The 17,052-nt window shown below is 41.4% G+C and overlaps 1 protein-coding gene across 1 annotated transcript in view; it reads left to right on the top strand.

The window, feature by feature from the left end:
• The window catches only part of LOC122928690 (tyrosine-protein phosphatase non-receptor type 11-like), a 136,249-nt gene that overhangs the window by 48,316 nt on the left and 70,881 nt on the right, over nucleotides 1-17,052 (top strand). Inside the window, exon 2 of the mRNA XM_044281801.1 lies at nucleotides 4,612-4,734. Coding sequence (XP_044137736.1) covers nucleotides 4,612-4,734 — 123 coding nt within the window. The remainder of the gene's footprint in view (nucleotides 1-4,611; nucleotides 4,735-17,052) is intronic.

Here is a 17,052-nt window from a genome sequence, read left to right as displayed (position 1 = left end):
ACTCGTCATCGTCAGTGTAGCCAATCTTCTCATTTGTATGACCAGTTCTAGGCTTCATGCATACATCTGTATTGTGGATACATGGCTTCCATATACTATGACATGGTTCACACACCATATGGTAGTGCACTGAATTCCAGCAGACTTGTACTTAGGCTTTCCTTCATCCGGGGCAAAGATGCCATAGTATATAAAGTGAATGGGCACTCTGATAGATGGAGTCATATACAGAATTAATACCAGATTTATCCAATTTAATAATACAAGTATAAAATCCTAGCATAGATTACCATAAAAAATATATAAAATACATATATAAAATACACAACTTAAAATATTGGCACTGTATGGTACTGTAATATACTGAATAATATTGGCTGATGTTAGTCCGACAATTAATATCCTCACAATTGTTCGATGGACTTATACAATGTTCATGTGGAAAAAGGAAGAAAAAAAGGAAGAAAAAAGAAAATCCGGAGTTCCTCAATATGGTTATGAATGCAGATCATTATACAGACTCATAGTGATCTTTGCAGAAAAATGATGATGGTAGCAATTGATATTGTTATTTTCAATATATGATGGTATATGTTAGTGATACCGCACTCAGACAGTTTCTATATAGATCTTTCCCAAAGAAAAAGGATGACAGCAAGCAATGCTTGCACAAATTTTGCTCAGCTCTCGGTATGAGCAGCTATTACTCACAGTTAGCAGCTTCGGTTCGTGGCGTCCCACGAGCTGTCCTTAAGTGGTGAGATTGCTTCTTTCTTGGAAATTTTTCATACAGTTGGTATACCGAATCTTTGTTCTTTCTATTGGAACACGGCTGTGTGGAACTGTAACACACGCGGTCTCAATATTTGAGCTGACTTCCTTTGGCGTTCCACGTGTCTCCGAATGTATGGAGCTTCAGTGTTTGCTGAAATACCTGCTGTAGACCGGTAGTTTGCAGGCTGTGGATACCGCCAGTGGATTTCTTTAGTGAAGCGCTTCACTTGTGGGCCATCTAGTCGATGTTATCCAACATATGTCCGGCTATTTGAGTCTGATGACCGAAGGTTACCGCCAGACGCGTTTCGGGGACTATACTCGTCTCCTTCCTCAGTGGCTATAATATATATAATATAGCCACTGAGGAAGGAGACGAGTATAGTCCCCGAAACGCGTCTGGCGGTAACCTTCGGTCATCAGACTCAAATAGCCGGACATATGTTGGATAACATCGACTAGATGGCCCACAAGTGAAGCGCTTCACTAAAGAAATCCACTGGCGGTATCCACAGCCTGCAAACTACCGGTCTACAGCAGGTATTTCAGCAAACACTGAAGCTCCATACATTCGGAGACACGTGGAACGCCAAAGGAAGTCAGCTCAAATATTGAGACCGCGTGTGTTACAGTTCCACACAGCCGTGTTCCAATAGAAAGAACAAAGATTCGGTATACCAACTGTATGAAAAATTTCCAAGAAAGAAGCAATCTCACCACTTAAGGACAGCTCGTGGGACGCCACGAACCGAAGCTGCTAACTGTGAGTAATAGCTGCTCATACCGAGAGCTGAGCAAAATTTGTGCAAGCATTGCTTGCTGTCATCCTTTTTCTTTGGGAAAGATCTATATAGAAACTGTCTGAGTGCGGTATCACTAACATATACCATCATATATTGAAAATAACAATATCAATTGCTACCATCATCATTTTTCTGCAAAGATCACTATGAGTCTGTATAATGATCTGCATTCATAACCATATTGAGGAACTCCGGATTTTCTTTTTTCTTCCTTTTTTTCTTCCTTTTTCCACATGAACATTGTATAAGTCCATCGAACAATTGTGAGGATATTAATTGTCGGACTAACATCAGCCAATATTATTCAGTATATTACAGTACCATACAGTGCCAATATTTTAAGTTGTGTATTTTATATATGTATTTTATATATTTTTTATGGTAATCTATGCTAGGATTTTATACTTGTATTATTAAATTGGATAAATCTGGTATTAATTCTGTATATGACTCCATCTATCAGAGTGCCCATTCACTTTATATACATTTGTCTAAACCTGGTGAGTAGGGTGTCGCACTAGTTTGGAGCACCTATACATCACCAGCACAGGGGTGAGCCGTCCTATACTTTTCTGTTCAAAGATGCCATAGCTCTATGTCTACATATCCTGCCCAAGGCGGTGCATCCCCTCCCCAGAACCGAGGTCCAGCTAACTCCCCGGCCTCAAGGTCCATATGTTCATGGGTTAATTCCTGGCCTTTTTTCCATGCTGTACTTAATGGGACCTCCATAAAAAAAATTATGTGAATATTCCATGCAATTATAAAAACGCAAAAGACCGCAAACAGTCTCATTAAACACTCTGTCAGACCATTTATCTGACCAGAGAGCCCTCCTGTAGTGACTCAATTAGAGCATCACTCATTACAGTAATCAATACAATTGTATTCTGTGGGCATCTTTATCTAGGCTCGGCAAGAGAACAATAAAGCTGGCATACTGCTAGGCCTTATGCACATGTCAGTGCTGTCCGCATCCCCAAGTCCTCTCTATGGCCCTGCAAAAAAAATAGAACATACCCTAATTTTGTCCATTTTGCAGATAAGGATAGGATATTTCTGCAGGAGAAGGGCGGCATGCACTCGTCCGGGATCCGTCTTTTGCAGATCCGTGATTTGCAGATCGCAAAATACTTCCGGCCATTGGGAATAAGCCCTTATCCTAATTTTACATCTACTTTTATCATGAGGATTACCCTTCAGATAATATCCTCCTCTTACAGCAGCCGTAAGCTGACAATAGATTACGTATTACGGTCTTATCATTTGTGTTGACTGCTGCAGAAGAAAAACCGGTTGTATTTAATTTTCAGCTGCTATAGTACTGCCAAAATGAACAACCAAAAATTCTTGAATTTTTTTTTTAGTTTTCTATAAATATTGCATACAAGAAAAAATGACACCCCTTTCTAGTGGAAGAGTCCTTTTAAAAGCGTATTTGACAATATGCAGTCGTGAGTACAGGCTTGCAGCGCAGTAGGTTTAAACCTGAATTCACATGCCATGACCTGGGCGTGCGTGTTACCGCAGTCGATACCAGACTTATCGTGCAAAAGTACAATTGGAAAATAACTGTCATAACTCACTCTCTGCGTGGACGGTGCAATTTTATGGCTCTTCTGACTTTTACAGAATTTGTGTAAAATTTGCATCTCATCTTTACAATATTTAACTAAAGTCACGTAATTTTCTAGTTTTCATGTGACTTTTCGTCAGTTTCCATATAACAGTTGACTGAATGGGGAGTGTTATGATGTTGGGATATTTTTTTTTTCTTTTTTTCTTATAGACCTGCTACAGAAGGACAATAAGTTGTATTTAATTTTAGACTCTTTTTTTTATTTTTATATTTTATAGACCATTTTTACATGCACCAACTGACCAATGGCTGTGACGTCACAGGCCAAGGAAGAGCCTATGCTGCTTGCTGGAGGCCTATGGCCCACCTAATTGTGGGATGGGGGAGGGAGGGTTCAAGGATTCGGACTCCTACAAATCAGATATTAATGAACCAGATCATGACTAAGAACACTACTGTTCGAAACGCGTAGATCTTGGGGATCGAGTGGGAGTCGGTATCACTGTTTGCTGTGTCCACCTGTATTTTGGTGATGAATAAAGACCGGGAATTTTGATTACGTCCGTCCTGGTGCTGGAGCATTCTTTCTACTTTGTGCATTGATGAACCACCCTGAGGATAACTGTATAAAGGAACCTGTCCACATTGAACATGGTGTCTGAACTGCAGGCAGTATGTTATAGAGCAGGAGGAGCTGAGCAGATTAATGCAAGTTTTTGGGGGACAGGTTCAGTAAAACTTGTAATTTATACATTTAAATCCCTGCTCATTCTGGGATTTAAGGTCCAGGAGGCCAATGTATAAATTACAAGTGTTGCTGAATCTTTTCCCATAAAAGTACACATCAATCTGCTCAGCTCCTCCTGCTCTATAACATGATTCCTTCAGCTTAGACACAATGTTCAACATGACAGGTTTCCTTTAAACCTCTGTATGGCTTTGTGAATTGCAGAAATGTGGTTTTTCAAGATTATAAAAAAAAAAGTTGGGCCATAGGAAACTGCATAATAAATTTATATATTTTTATATATATATATATATATATATATATATATATATATATATAAAATAATAATCCACTTTAAGTTCATGCTGTTATTAGTTTACTATACTGCAGCCATGATGTGCCAGTCTACCACTGTGCCCAATCATTGAGCTTAGCACTGCTGCCCGTGATTGGCTGTGGGGAGATCGGCCAAAATAAAGACCGGTGTGGACCAGCGGAGCGTCAGAGTTTAACAGGTGAGTATTGTTTTAGTTTTTTTGTTATTTTTATGCCATTTCCTCTCACTGGTCAAATGTTTTTCCGCCTCTGAAAACGCCTTTTAGAAGTAGATTGTAATCTCCAATCCACACGATCGTTATTGTAATATTGGGTGTCTTTTTGCTGATGGGAAAGGTTTGAAATATCCTATAAAATGCGCCTTTATAAAACATTGTATATTTCTTTGACAGATGGTTTCATCCGAACATCAGTGGATTGGAAGCGGAAACTCTCCTTCTAACACATGGGGTACATGGAAGTTTTTTGGCCCGGCCTAGCAAGAGCAATCCTGGGGACTTCACGCTGTCTGTCAGGTAATGTGTTCAGCTTTGTGGCATATTTTGAAGGAAGGAAGAATAAACTGAGAACGTGCCATGGGCTCATGCGCACGAACGTTTTTTGCATTCAGTATGCTGTCCGTTTTTTTTAGCTCAGTATGCGTTACTTATACTGAACCATTCATTTCAATGGGCCAGCAAAAAAAAATGGAAGTGTCTCCGCGTGCATTCCGTTTCCGTATTTCTGTTTTTTCGCTCCGTTCAAAGATAGAACATGTCCTATTATTGCCCGCAAATCACGTTCCGTGGTTCCATTAAACTCAATGGGTCCGCAAAAAAAAAAACGGAATACATAAGGAATGTACTCCGTATGTCTTCTGTATCCGTCCCGTTTTTGCGGAACCATCTATTGGAAATTTTATGCCCAGCTCAATTTTTTATATCTAATTACTGTATACACCATATGGAATAACGGAACCAGAAACACTACTGAAAGGAAAAACATATCCGTTAAAAACGGCTCCAAAACACTGAAAAAGCCATACGGTCATGTGCATGAGCCCTAAGGGTTTAGAAGGAGCCTATCACCAGGAAATTCACTTGTAAACCAGGCACAATGTCTTGTAGGACTGGCTCCGCTGAATGTTACATTACCTTTCACTTGGTGATCCCTTTCCTCATTCTGGAAAAAGGGACTCTTAATCAATATGCAAATGAACAGTTAAGTGCACTGAGGGCGTGCCCAAGCCACTCTGCTCCTACAGGCTCTATTCTTGATTGACAGGCCAGCATTAGTCTTCTGCCAGCCCTGTGTGCTGGTTAAACGGCACTGCGCAGGCATGAGACTTACCCAGCACACAGGGCCGGTAGGAGAAGACTAACGCTGGCCTGTCAATCAAGAACGGCAGGGTCTGGAATGAGGTGGGAGAACGGAGCCTCTAGGACATGGATGTCAAACTCATGGCCCTCCAGATGTTGCAAAACTACAACTCCCAGCATTCCCTGATAGCTGCAGTATGCCCAGGCATGATGGGAGTTGTAGTTTTGCAACAGCTGGAGGGCCACGAGTTTGACATCCCTGCTCTAGGAGCAGGAGGAATTTGCATATTACAAAAGTAAGAATTGTGCCGTAAGGGGGGCATCAATGAACATAAAAATAGAGTTGAATTCTGCTGACATTAGCACATCGCTAATTTCAGACAGTTTAAGAGGGTTAATTCTGGTGACAGAAACCCTTTAAACCAGCACCTGGATCTGAATACTTTTGTAATTGCATGTAATAAAAATTTTGCAAAGTTCTTTTTCTTATTTCTTTGTCCGTCTCTCACTGAGAAGGTCGCACATGCTCAGTTTCATCCTTCAACTGCCTTCTGAGCTGTGATGGGCAGAGCTGAGACACGCCCCCTGAGCTGCAGCAGAAAAGACACTCCCCTTGAGCTGTCAGCTTGATATAAATGTAGCAGAGCAATGAATGGGGAGATCTCTGGATCCATGTGAGGTACAGGGCTGGTTCCAGCTTTGTTAGAAAGAGATTGTCATGTACTATATGATGTCTGGTTTTTATTTTTCCCCATTAATAATGGGATAACCCCTTTTAACTGAGTATTTTTAAGTCGGCACAGCAGTGTGTGGATGAGATTACTTAACATCTCATTGACTGGATGTACCCACAAAGGGGATTTCCATTTGTTGATAAAAGGACTGCATATGTTATAAAATGGCAAAAAATCCCCACTATCCTCCCCTTCAATCTAATGCCGATCTGCTGGTGCTCCCTGGCTGGTCTGATTTTACATGCTGTCTGCGGTGTGGCACTTAAAGGGTCAGTCTCACTTCGGCAAATGGCATTTATCATGTAGAGAAAGTTAATACAAGGCACTTACTAATGTATTGTGATTGTCCATATTGCTTCATTTGCTGGCTTGATTCATCTTTCAATCACATTATACACTGCTCGTTTCCATGGTTACAACCATCCTACAATCCAGCAGTGGTGGTCGTGCTTGTACACTATAGGAAAAGGTGCTGGCCTTTGTGCACTCCTGCGGACCCAGCCACCAAAGAGGCCACGCCTCTTCGTATAGTGTGCAAGCACGACCACCGCTGCTGGATCTAACAGTGGTCATAACCCCTGGATACGAGCAGTGTATAATGTGATGGAAAAGTTATTCAAGCCAGCAAAGGAGGCAATATGGACAATCGCAATTCATTAGCAAGTGCCTTGTATTAACCTTCTCTACATGATAAATGCCGTTGTGCAAAAAATTAGTCTTGTCCTTTACGAGGGTCTCTAGGTTAAAAAAAGTCGGGGACCCCTTTATTTATACATGGGTTCGGGTGACATTCTAATATTAATATGCATTTGATGAATATCCTGCTTACATTCTCTCATAACCTCTTGTCCCCCCTTCATTTCATTGCCCATGCGCCTTATATACAACTCGTGTGCTGCAGCTTGTGGATAGAGACAGTTTGAACAGCCACCAGGTCTTGGAGAACTTGCACTCCATGGTTATGTATCTATCTCCTAAAATACCTGCAGCGTCATGCCCTCAGACTGACTTCATGACATGTGAACATCCCTACCATACAGATAAGTTTATAGATGGGGAACATCTCACTGCGCTCAAAATATCACTCCAGATCGAGGAACCTCGTCTGCCTAGATGTTCCTTCTCTGATGTGTTGGTAGATACTGAGGTCCAGCTTCTGCTCTGTTCTTGCAGTGTATGCTCATCATTAGGTTTGGGTGTCTTCACCTAGCTTGTTTATACAGTTCTTATTAGTTCTGTGGTCACTTTTATACTTGGTTTATACTTTACAGAGACCGTTTGTTACTTTTAGGGATTTCTCACAACCCACACAGGAAGTGAGTTGTGAAGGGATTTAGATAAACCAGAAATAAAGGGTTTCCCATTGAACCAGTTCATCTGCAGATGTAATGATTTTGTTTTTTTGGCCATTACTATTGTTTATCGCTCCTTCTCTTTCCCAAAACTTCATCAGAAAATGAATCCCTTCTGGAGCACTTGCGGGTTGTCCACGTCAACAGTTTTAAAGGGTCTCTAAGTTTTCAGAAAACTTTTTGTCAAAGACATAAAGTTTTTTGTTCAGTAGGGATCTCCTGAGACACCCCCCCCCCCCCCTAATGATTGCTAGAACTAGGGCAGAGAAGTGTTCACATTTTGTGCTGTCTCTCCTCACTGCAGGGGATGTAATTGCCAATAGAATTTCTGTTGAACCCGTCTACATGAGCCCTAATGTCTTATGTACCACCATGAATTTCGTGTTTTTTTTTTTTTTTTTTTTTTTTTTTTTTTTACATTCATACAATTTTTAACCCACATTTCTACTTTTGAAAATTTTTCACCCTAACTCCTATACGTTTACATTAGGGTGACCCAAGCAAAACGTTAGACGCCACACATCCTAGTAAAGTTCTGAGTTCATACATTTCGTACACACCAATTAGGCCTAGCTATACATAGATCATCATTGTCATTTCATGCGGAATTCAATATTAACGTAACGCATTCGGTTAGTCTGGATAAACTCATTTCATATTTTATTTTGTGTGACTCATGACTTGACATGTAAGATGTCGCTGGAACGAGAGAGAGCACAGGTAGCTGTAGGAAGTTGTCTGAATATCTTTGTAGATCTTTCGTTGATAAACTTCCACTCTGCTCCGTTATGCAAACATTAAGGCATCTTGCGTGTGTTCACGTGGGTGGTTTTCCTGTTCAGTTAATACTTTAAGTATGCAATGTTTAACCATTTCTTTGTAAACTCTGTAGGTAAGAATAAACCAAAATCTTTAATATGTTTCTCCCAGGGAAGTGACTGATAGAAGCAGATGTTAAAGCGACAGCAAATGTTTTTTTTGTTTTTTTTTTCTTTCCCATGGCAACATTCAAATATCATGTCTTTTGACCAGCTACTATTAAACCCACTGTCAGATGCACAAAATAATCGTCATCCAACCATGGTGGTGTGTTTAACCTCTACAACCATGCAGGAGGATGGAACCTAAATAAAGTCCCCCTTTAACAATGTCCCATCAGCTGTTTATGGACCTATTCTGGGCTTTTTGACAGATATTCTGTTGCTTAGTGGTCATTGGTGGCTCGCACATAGCAATTAAAGGCAGCTTGCTGGCAGATACCTGCTGTCCTAACCATTGGCAACATTAAAGGGGTTTTCTGAGACTTTAATACTGATGACCTGTCCTCAGGATAGATAAGAAGTATCTGATTGGTGGGGGGTCCAGCACCAGGGACCTTCGCCGATCAGCTGTTTAAAAAAGCCAACGGATGGTTATATACTCAACGCACTCTACACAGATTTGGAATTCCCGACTTATTTATTAAAGCAGTGATGTCGTTATATCTGAACCCTAGTGCCAAAGTTAGAGTGAATGGCACTCTATCTAAATCTTTTGCCATCTCCAACGGCACGAGGCAGGGCTGCCCCTTGTCACCATCCTTGTTCATAATGGTGATGGAGACGTTACTTCAAGCATTTCGTAAAAACCCAAACATTCAGGGTCTGACATTAAATAAATGTGTACACAAATGTGCAGCTTTTGCGGACGACTTGATGTTACTAGTGACGAATCCCTTACAAGCATTCCCCCATATTATGGAACTCTTCTCCACCTTCGGCACACTTTCTAATTTCAAAATTAATTATTCAAAATCGGTAGTAATGGGTATAGCTTTATCCCCGCAGACAACACATCATCTTAAGGCTTCCTTTCCCTTTAAGTGGAACGACAACTCCCTACATTATCTAGGAATTGAGCTTGCAAATGATCCCACCAAATTGTTCAAATTGAACTACTTGCCCTTATTGACAAAAATACAGAAACAACTTCAGTCACTCACATTACCCTGGGTTTCATGGATTGGTCGCAAGAACCTTCTCCAAACCTATATTGTCCCCAAATTGGTATATCTCCTGCACATGGTCCCCATCCACGTCCCTAACGCGTATTTTAAGAGAGTCAGACAGATATTTACCTCATTTCTGTGGAAGGATAAAAAACCTAGGATAGCATATGACAAACTAATTAGAACACGGGTAAATGGAGGGATGGGTCTACCGGACATTCACTATTACTATCAAGCTATACAGTTGAAACGTTGGCTACAAGTTTGTATCCCTAAATACAGAGCGTTGGGGGCTGACATTGAACTAGACCTTATGTCCAGTAACCAGCAGGCAGGGTTATGGGGAATTACTTCCCCCAAGCACGTTCCCACTGGTTTATCTAAAGGCATTTATCTAAACATGCGAAATCTTCAAACTGGGGCACGTCTTTTATCGGATCCCCCAATTAAGTTACCATTAAAATTGATTCCCTACCTGATCAAACCTGAAGTTCCTGATCTCCCACAATTTTGGGACAAGACAGGAGAAACAGAGTTGACTGTCCTGTTGTCCGACATTAAACAAGGGGAAAATATTCCGGCCTTGTGCTCCAAATATATTAAAACAGGAGATTTTCTAGCGAAATTAGAATTTAATAATATATGTCAATCTCTCCACACCAGAAATGTTACCACATCTACCCCCTCTTGGTTTGAACAACTATCTTCTCATGACAGCCTCCCAAGACACAGCATTTCCCTCCTATACAAGTGGTTACTCCCTGAAAAAGGAAGTAGTGTCCCAGCCTTCATCAGAGCGTGGGAAGGGGACCTCAGCTGCTCCTTCTCTCCTCAGGAAATTGATCTGATTCTTCTGAGGTCACATGGATTCTCTAGGTGTATAAAAGTACAAGAACACTCCTTTAAAACGCTAACCAGATGGTACAATGACCCTCAAAAGCTCTTTAGAATGGGTTGTTCTACAAATGACGTATGTTGGAGATGCAGGTCCCAGAAGGGTTCACTGGGTCACATCATGTGGTTGTGCCCTTTGATTCGTACGTTTTGGGCGCAGATTGAACAAAAAATAAATGTAATTTGTGGCACTTCATTAAAATTAACACCTCAGTCAGTTCTTCTGTGGTTACCCTCTAAGAAATGGCAGCCCTCAATGTTTGACTTACCTACCCTGTTGGTCCAGTCAGCACGTCTACTAATACCAGCGAATTGGCTTAACACCTCTCCTCCTACATTACAAAATTGGTATGAAAAAATAGATCAAATTTACCTGATGGAAGAACTAGCTAGTTGGGCAACCAGAACACACCCCAAGTTTTGCAAACTGTGGAACCCTTGGAAAATGTTTCGAGAAGCAGCGAACAAACAATAGGTCTCTAACATTTGAACCACCTACCTCACTTTCTAGGTTAATGATTTGTTAGCGCATCTTTAAACTTCATGTCAGATAGGTCTCTCCTGCCAAAGTATACTACATGCTAAAACATATTTTGTGATTTATCTCAGGTATGATGTTGTCATATGGGCTTATGCTCCTTATGCTCTCAATTAGATCTCACTCTGGTGAGCACCAGAATTATTCATGCCATAATTATATCTACTCCTGATTGAATTATATCTATGGAAAATATATCCAGCTGTATGGATTGTTTTTCTGCTTTCTTTTCTGTGGGTAAACCTATGAGATTGGACGTTGTTAATATGTAATCTATTTTATTTCCTTCCTTTCCTTCCCCACAATCCCCGTTACCTTTGCCCTACCTCTCTTTTTCCCATTCCCTTCCCATCACCTTTCCGCCCCCCCCCCTCCTCCCCCCCTTTTTCTTTTCTACCCGCTCTATGTTGAATCTCAATTCTGTAACAATGTTTATACGGTATAACATTGTACTGTTGTCGCAGTGTCATATTTTGATTGTCAATCTATTATATTTTCAAAATAAAAAGAGATTTGATAAAAAAAAAAAAAGCCAACGGAGCTCTTGGCTTTTCCTAGGCCAGATACGACCCATTCATTGATCAAGTGAATGAGGCTGAGAGCAATACCAAGCATAGCCTCTATACAATGTACAACGCTGTGCTAGGTAGGATAGCATTGAGAAGGCCACGGCACAGCAGATGGGTGGGGTCCCGGGTGTCAGACCCCCACCGATCAGATACTGATGACCTATCCAGAAGATAGGTCATCAATATAGAAGTCTTGGAAAACCCTTTTAAATACCAACAGGCTTCCTCATTACAAAAAAGTTTATATTTTGCTCTGAAAAACTGTTGGCATGGGAAGAAGAGTCCGCTGAATGGTTCGCCTCCGGCTTCTCCTCTTGATGGACGGATCCCTTCTATTTGTGTAAATGGAAAGACCTGCCAATCAAACAGAGCTGAGCACGAGGAGAAGAGTCTGCTGGGTGGTTCCCCTCCGGATTCTCCCCTTCCCTCTCTGATTGATGGACAGATCCCTTCCATTTGTGTATATGGAAAGACCTGCCAATCAGAAAGAGGTGGACAGGGAGAAGACTGAGGGGAGACACTCGGCAGACTTTTCTCCCCGTACCCTGCTCTGTTTAAGTCTGTTTTCTCTGCAATTCCACCGTTTTTCAGAGTATAAACCAAAAAGGTTTTAAACACAAAAATGTTTTACATTTTTGCACACATGCTGCTTTTCTAAAAGTGTGATATTCTTGGGCACCACATTTTTAGCATGGGGGATAGATCATTGTAGTAAGGAAACCTGTCCATGTTTCACACTACCTGTGGTTAAGCAGCATAAATCTTTAACAGGTTCCCTTTAGTGACTTACCTGTAGGTCTTCATTGAAAATTCTGCCCGACTGGAGCCACTGAAAACCCACAGCAAAATACAAGTGATGGTTAGCAACTTGAAAATTGCGTTCCGTCCCGTGACCAGTGTTTGACACCTTAGTTGTATTGGATACAGACTGGTTTGTGCAAAACTAGGGTGTCTTCAGGATAGGTCATGAATGTCTGATCGGTGGGTGCCCTACTTCTGGCACTCTACCGATCAGCTGTTGGAAGGTGCCACAGTGCTTGGGTGAGCACTGCAGCCTCTTCCTGGGCCTGCAACGTCACAGCCGCCCGTTACATGGCGTTTGTACAGCTCAGTCAGTGAGTAGGATTGAGCTGTAATACCAAGCACAGCTGCTATACAACGGATGGTACTGTGCTTGGTATACTATAAAGAGGCTGCAGTGCTCCTTCACAACAGTTGATGGGCGGAGGTCCTGGATTGCTGAGTATCCTGAGGACACCTTAGGGGCCGCTCATGATGTATTTTATAGCTGTCAAAATCTGTTGCAGAAACCTCTGTGGTTTCTGCTGCAGTTATTTTCTTCAGATGCCATGAACCCAACTAAGCCGAGAGTAGACCACCACCACAGCTTCAAGCGGTGTCTCTCCGCACACTTTGCCGAGAAAGGACACTTTCCTTGTTATCTGTGCTAAACTTCCACAAGCAATATCCACCACGTAAACTGCGATATACAACCAAACTTAGGCTTCGGTCACATCACCTTTCAGCCTTTCCGTTCTCCTGCTCCATTTAGGAGCAGGAGAACTGAAAGGACGGAGAAGGCACATAACTGAGCTAAACAGAGCCCTTAGGACCCCATAGACCAGGCATGGCCAACCTCCAGCTGTTGTAAAACTACAACTTCCACCATGCCCTGCTGTAGGCTAATAGCTGTAGGTAGCCTGGGCATGCTGGGAGTTGTAGTTTTGCAACAGCTGGAGGGCCTCAGGTTGGCCATCCCTGCCATAGACTATAATGGGGTCCGTTATGTTTCCACCCAGAACATGATTTTGAAGCGGAGACTAAAGTCCTGCATGCACAACTTTTGTCTTGGCTCCAAAATCATCTTCTGGGCGGAAATATAATGGACCCCTTTATAGTCTATGGGGTCCTTAGGCTCCGTTTGACCCAGTTATGTGCCCTTTGTGTTCTTTTGCTCCTAAACGCCTGAATGACAAAGCAGAGCCAAACGGATCCGTCCTGACACACAATGTAAGTCAATAGTGACGGAGCTGTTTTCTCTGACACAATAGAAAACGGATCCGTCCCCCATTGACTTTCAATGGAGTTAATACAACCGGATCAGTTCATGACTGATGCGTGTGGTTGTATTATTGTAACAAAAGCGTTTTTGCAGATCCATGACGGATCCGCCCAAAACGCTAGTGAAAGTAGCCTTAAAGGGAATCTGTCCCTATAATCTTGGACTATTATCTGCTGTAGTACTGCATATAAGAAGTCCAGATCACAATTGTTGTTTTCCTACAGCCCCTTATTTTCCCGCTATTAGGGTTTAAATAAGCTGTGCTTAAATACATTGCCAGGAGTCTGTGCCTGCACATGGGACTCCTCCTTATTATGGTCGCACAGCAGCCCAGACTGTGTATTTTAGCGCAGTGTTGGAACGTGGTGGAGTAGGAAAATAAAAAATGATCTGGACTCCTTATTTGTTGCCCTACTGTATTACTGCAGTTAATAGTTCCCAATCGTGGTGACAGATTCCCTTTAAATGATGGACAAGTACAGTCACGGCCAAAGGTTTTGAGACTGACTCATCTTTTGGTTTTCACAAAGTTTGCTGCTTCAGTTTTTTTATGTTGCCAGTGGAAACCCCATTTCTACTGCATTTCACCCCTGCCACAAAATGACCTGCTGAACATTGTTTCAGTGATCTTCTGGTTAGATCAGAAGAAAGTGTTGGACAAGGCAGCTGATATCGCTCTGTCACTCTGAATTAGAAGTGCAGACTGGTTGCTTTAAAAACGGGGGCGGGTGTATGTGTGTGTGTGTGTGTGTGTGTGTGTGTTTTTGAAATCCTTATCAGTCAGGATTTAGCCCAGAAACTGATATCCAACATGCCAGTGCAAATTGCGGGAATCTTATAAAAAAAAATAAAAAATAATGTTCAGTATACCATAAAAGTATCTGACAAAAAGATTGAAAATCACTAAAAGCACCAAACTTTGTAACAATTTTTTTTGCCAGTCTCAAAAATTGTTGCCACGGCTGTACAATTTCATGTCAAATAATCAAACGTACTCCTCATAATTGGCCAGGATCGTGAGTTACACGCATCCTCAACGGTGAGAAAGAAGACCAACCTTCACGGATTTGGTTGAACTTTTCATGACATTTGTTATTTTTAGACTGTCTGATTTATCGTAAATTTCTATGAGAACATATTTGGTAGTCAAGGTTTACTCTAGAACAGTACTATGGTTTTTTTGGACAAAAACCCCAAGCTTTTCCTGTATAAAAAAATCTGAATGAAGTCAAGTAGCAGAGGAATTCCCAATATGAATTAATGTCCTCAAACGGTACTTGGAGGACTGTCCTATCATATGGCAGAACCAGCAGGTGTGCGAAAATATTGGGCCTTATCTTTCTCTTCATATCTCCAATATGTACAGGAGTGAGAAAGTCCTGATGAATAATACATAACTAGATAAGTTTTTTTTTTTTTTCTAGCGGCTAGAGAAACAAAAGTGCATGACTCCAAGATCTCTTACCAGTTCTCGTCAGTCAGATCAGCTATTTGATTCTGCCATCGTGAAGTTAATGGAAGAGACATACATCATAAACTGGTGATGGAATCGTCCTGATGAAGAGGGCCATCTTGACCTCGAAACGCGTTGACTCGGCAGTATTAATAAAACCATTCTTAAGCTATCTATCTGACTCCTGAATAAGGAACCCCAAGACGGCGCCTACCAGCGATCAAGTTTTTTTTATTTCTTCTCTGTCTACTTACTGCTCTCCCGGGTATCTACCTCAGTGAGAGCTGAAGGATCGTGGCTGCAGTCTGAATATCCTGTTCTGCTGGTCGGGCACTATAACCAGCAAATCGATATACAGTAGTTGTGGTTCCTCACAACTACTAAGGGTAAGCATAATATTATCTTCTACACTATACTTAACCCTTTTGATTTCACACATGTGGCACGGCATCTTTTTCGGTTTATAAACTGGTATTGAGGAGATATATGTGGCTGAAACTAAACCACAGGGTCCTTGAGATGTGACGAAACCTATTCAGCGGGCAATTTGATATAGGTTGTTATGAGAGAGATTGGCTAGTTAGGGCATGATGCAACTGGAGGAAGCTAAAGAAACCAGTTTTTGGATTTGGAGAAGTATTTCCAAGGTGTGTAAATGAATACATAATACCTCCAGGGTATAAATTTGCGAGTGAGTTGGTGAGTACCCTCTATGGTTTCCAAAAGGATAAGCTGTCAAAGCAAACTAAATGGTGCTTACATGGATTAAGCCAAGGACATATCTGCTATATGGTCAGTAAAGACGAATACCTGTTTGGCAGAGGTCCCAACCTTATGGGCCAACCTAACAATTGGAATTAAAGGTTTTTTGGCAACAGAAAAGCCATCTCATATGGACCACTTAGTCTTCCAGGTCAAAGAAGAAATTAAGTAGTGTTCAGAATTTGGGAGAAAGACATTTTCCAGTGTCTAATAAACAGCAATTGACTCGCTAAAAATATAAAAGTAGCACTAAGGCTCCAAGAGCCATGTTTATCTTAGAATTGCCCTGTTCAGTACACACTCGTGTCAGTCCATATGGTCATTTAAGGCCTGTGGTTACTGTAATGTTATTGCTGTGGGGTCCTGCTTCACATAGAGAACAGCTGAGCGTTACCCGTGTACATCTAGCCATTCACTGTTGAATATCCCTGAAGCCAGCTACATGGAGAGCCTTCATCTTATAATCTAGTTTGAGGTTCAAGGTTGGGTATAGAAGTTTTCATATCCTCCAGTCTGACTTTTATCAGCTGTCCAGATTCCAGCAGTATCTGACTTGAAATCGTTGGTGATATTAAATAGCCTTTTACTTTTTGTCTATCCGTGGTGGGTTTTAGTATTTTCCTGACTTTGATGAAAGCAGGAGGAAATATCTAGTCATAGTTTTAGCAGAGGTGAAGCTAGAAAAGTTCAGTTGAACATCGCAACCCCATGAATCATCCAAGAGAACTGTTATCTATCTTCTCATTAAATCCGGTTATATTTTTGCCACCCTCTGCGATCGCGATCATCACCATAACTCTCGGTATAGATTTCCTGTTAGTCATTAACTTGACATTTCATTTTGTATCTGAAATTCATTTATATTACTTTTTTATCTTTTTTTTTTTTTTATGTGTATTTTCATTTTTTGAGGCTACGTGAACACGCCCATAGGCATTTGCAAAATGCAGATACTGGCCGTGTGCATCCCACACATTCCTCGCTCATTATTATAGAAATGGCTGCGCTTCATGTTACATGAATTTACACCTGAATTTACACCTGAGCCCCAAGAAGAAAAGATTCTCTTACATCTGTCAAAGTCGACAGAGGAATCTCTTCTATTTTCAGTTGGCAGACGACTTTGGGGTTTGGTCTGGTTAAGGAGTGGCGTTTAACATGTCTGGTCTCTTTTTGCAGATAGA

This window comes from Bufo gargarizans, chromosome 2 (assembly GCF_014858855.1).
Source record: "Bufo gargarizans isolate SCDJY-AF-19 chromosome 2, ASM1485885v1, whole genome shotgun sequence".
Classification (NCBI taxonomy): domain Eukaryota; kingdom Metazoa; phylum Chordata; class Amphibia; order Anura; family Bufonidae; genus Bufo; species Bufo gargarizans.
The sequence above is the reverse complement of the archived record's forward strand: the minus strand, read 5'-3'. Positions and strand labels throughout refer to the sequence as shown.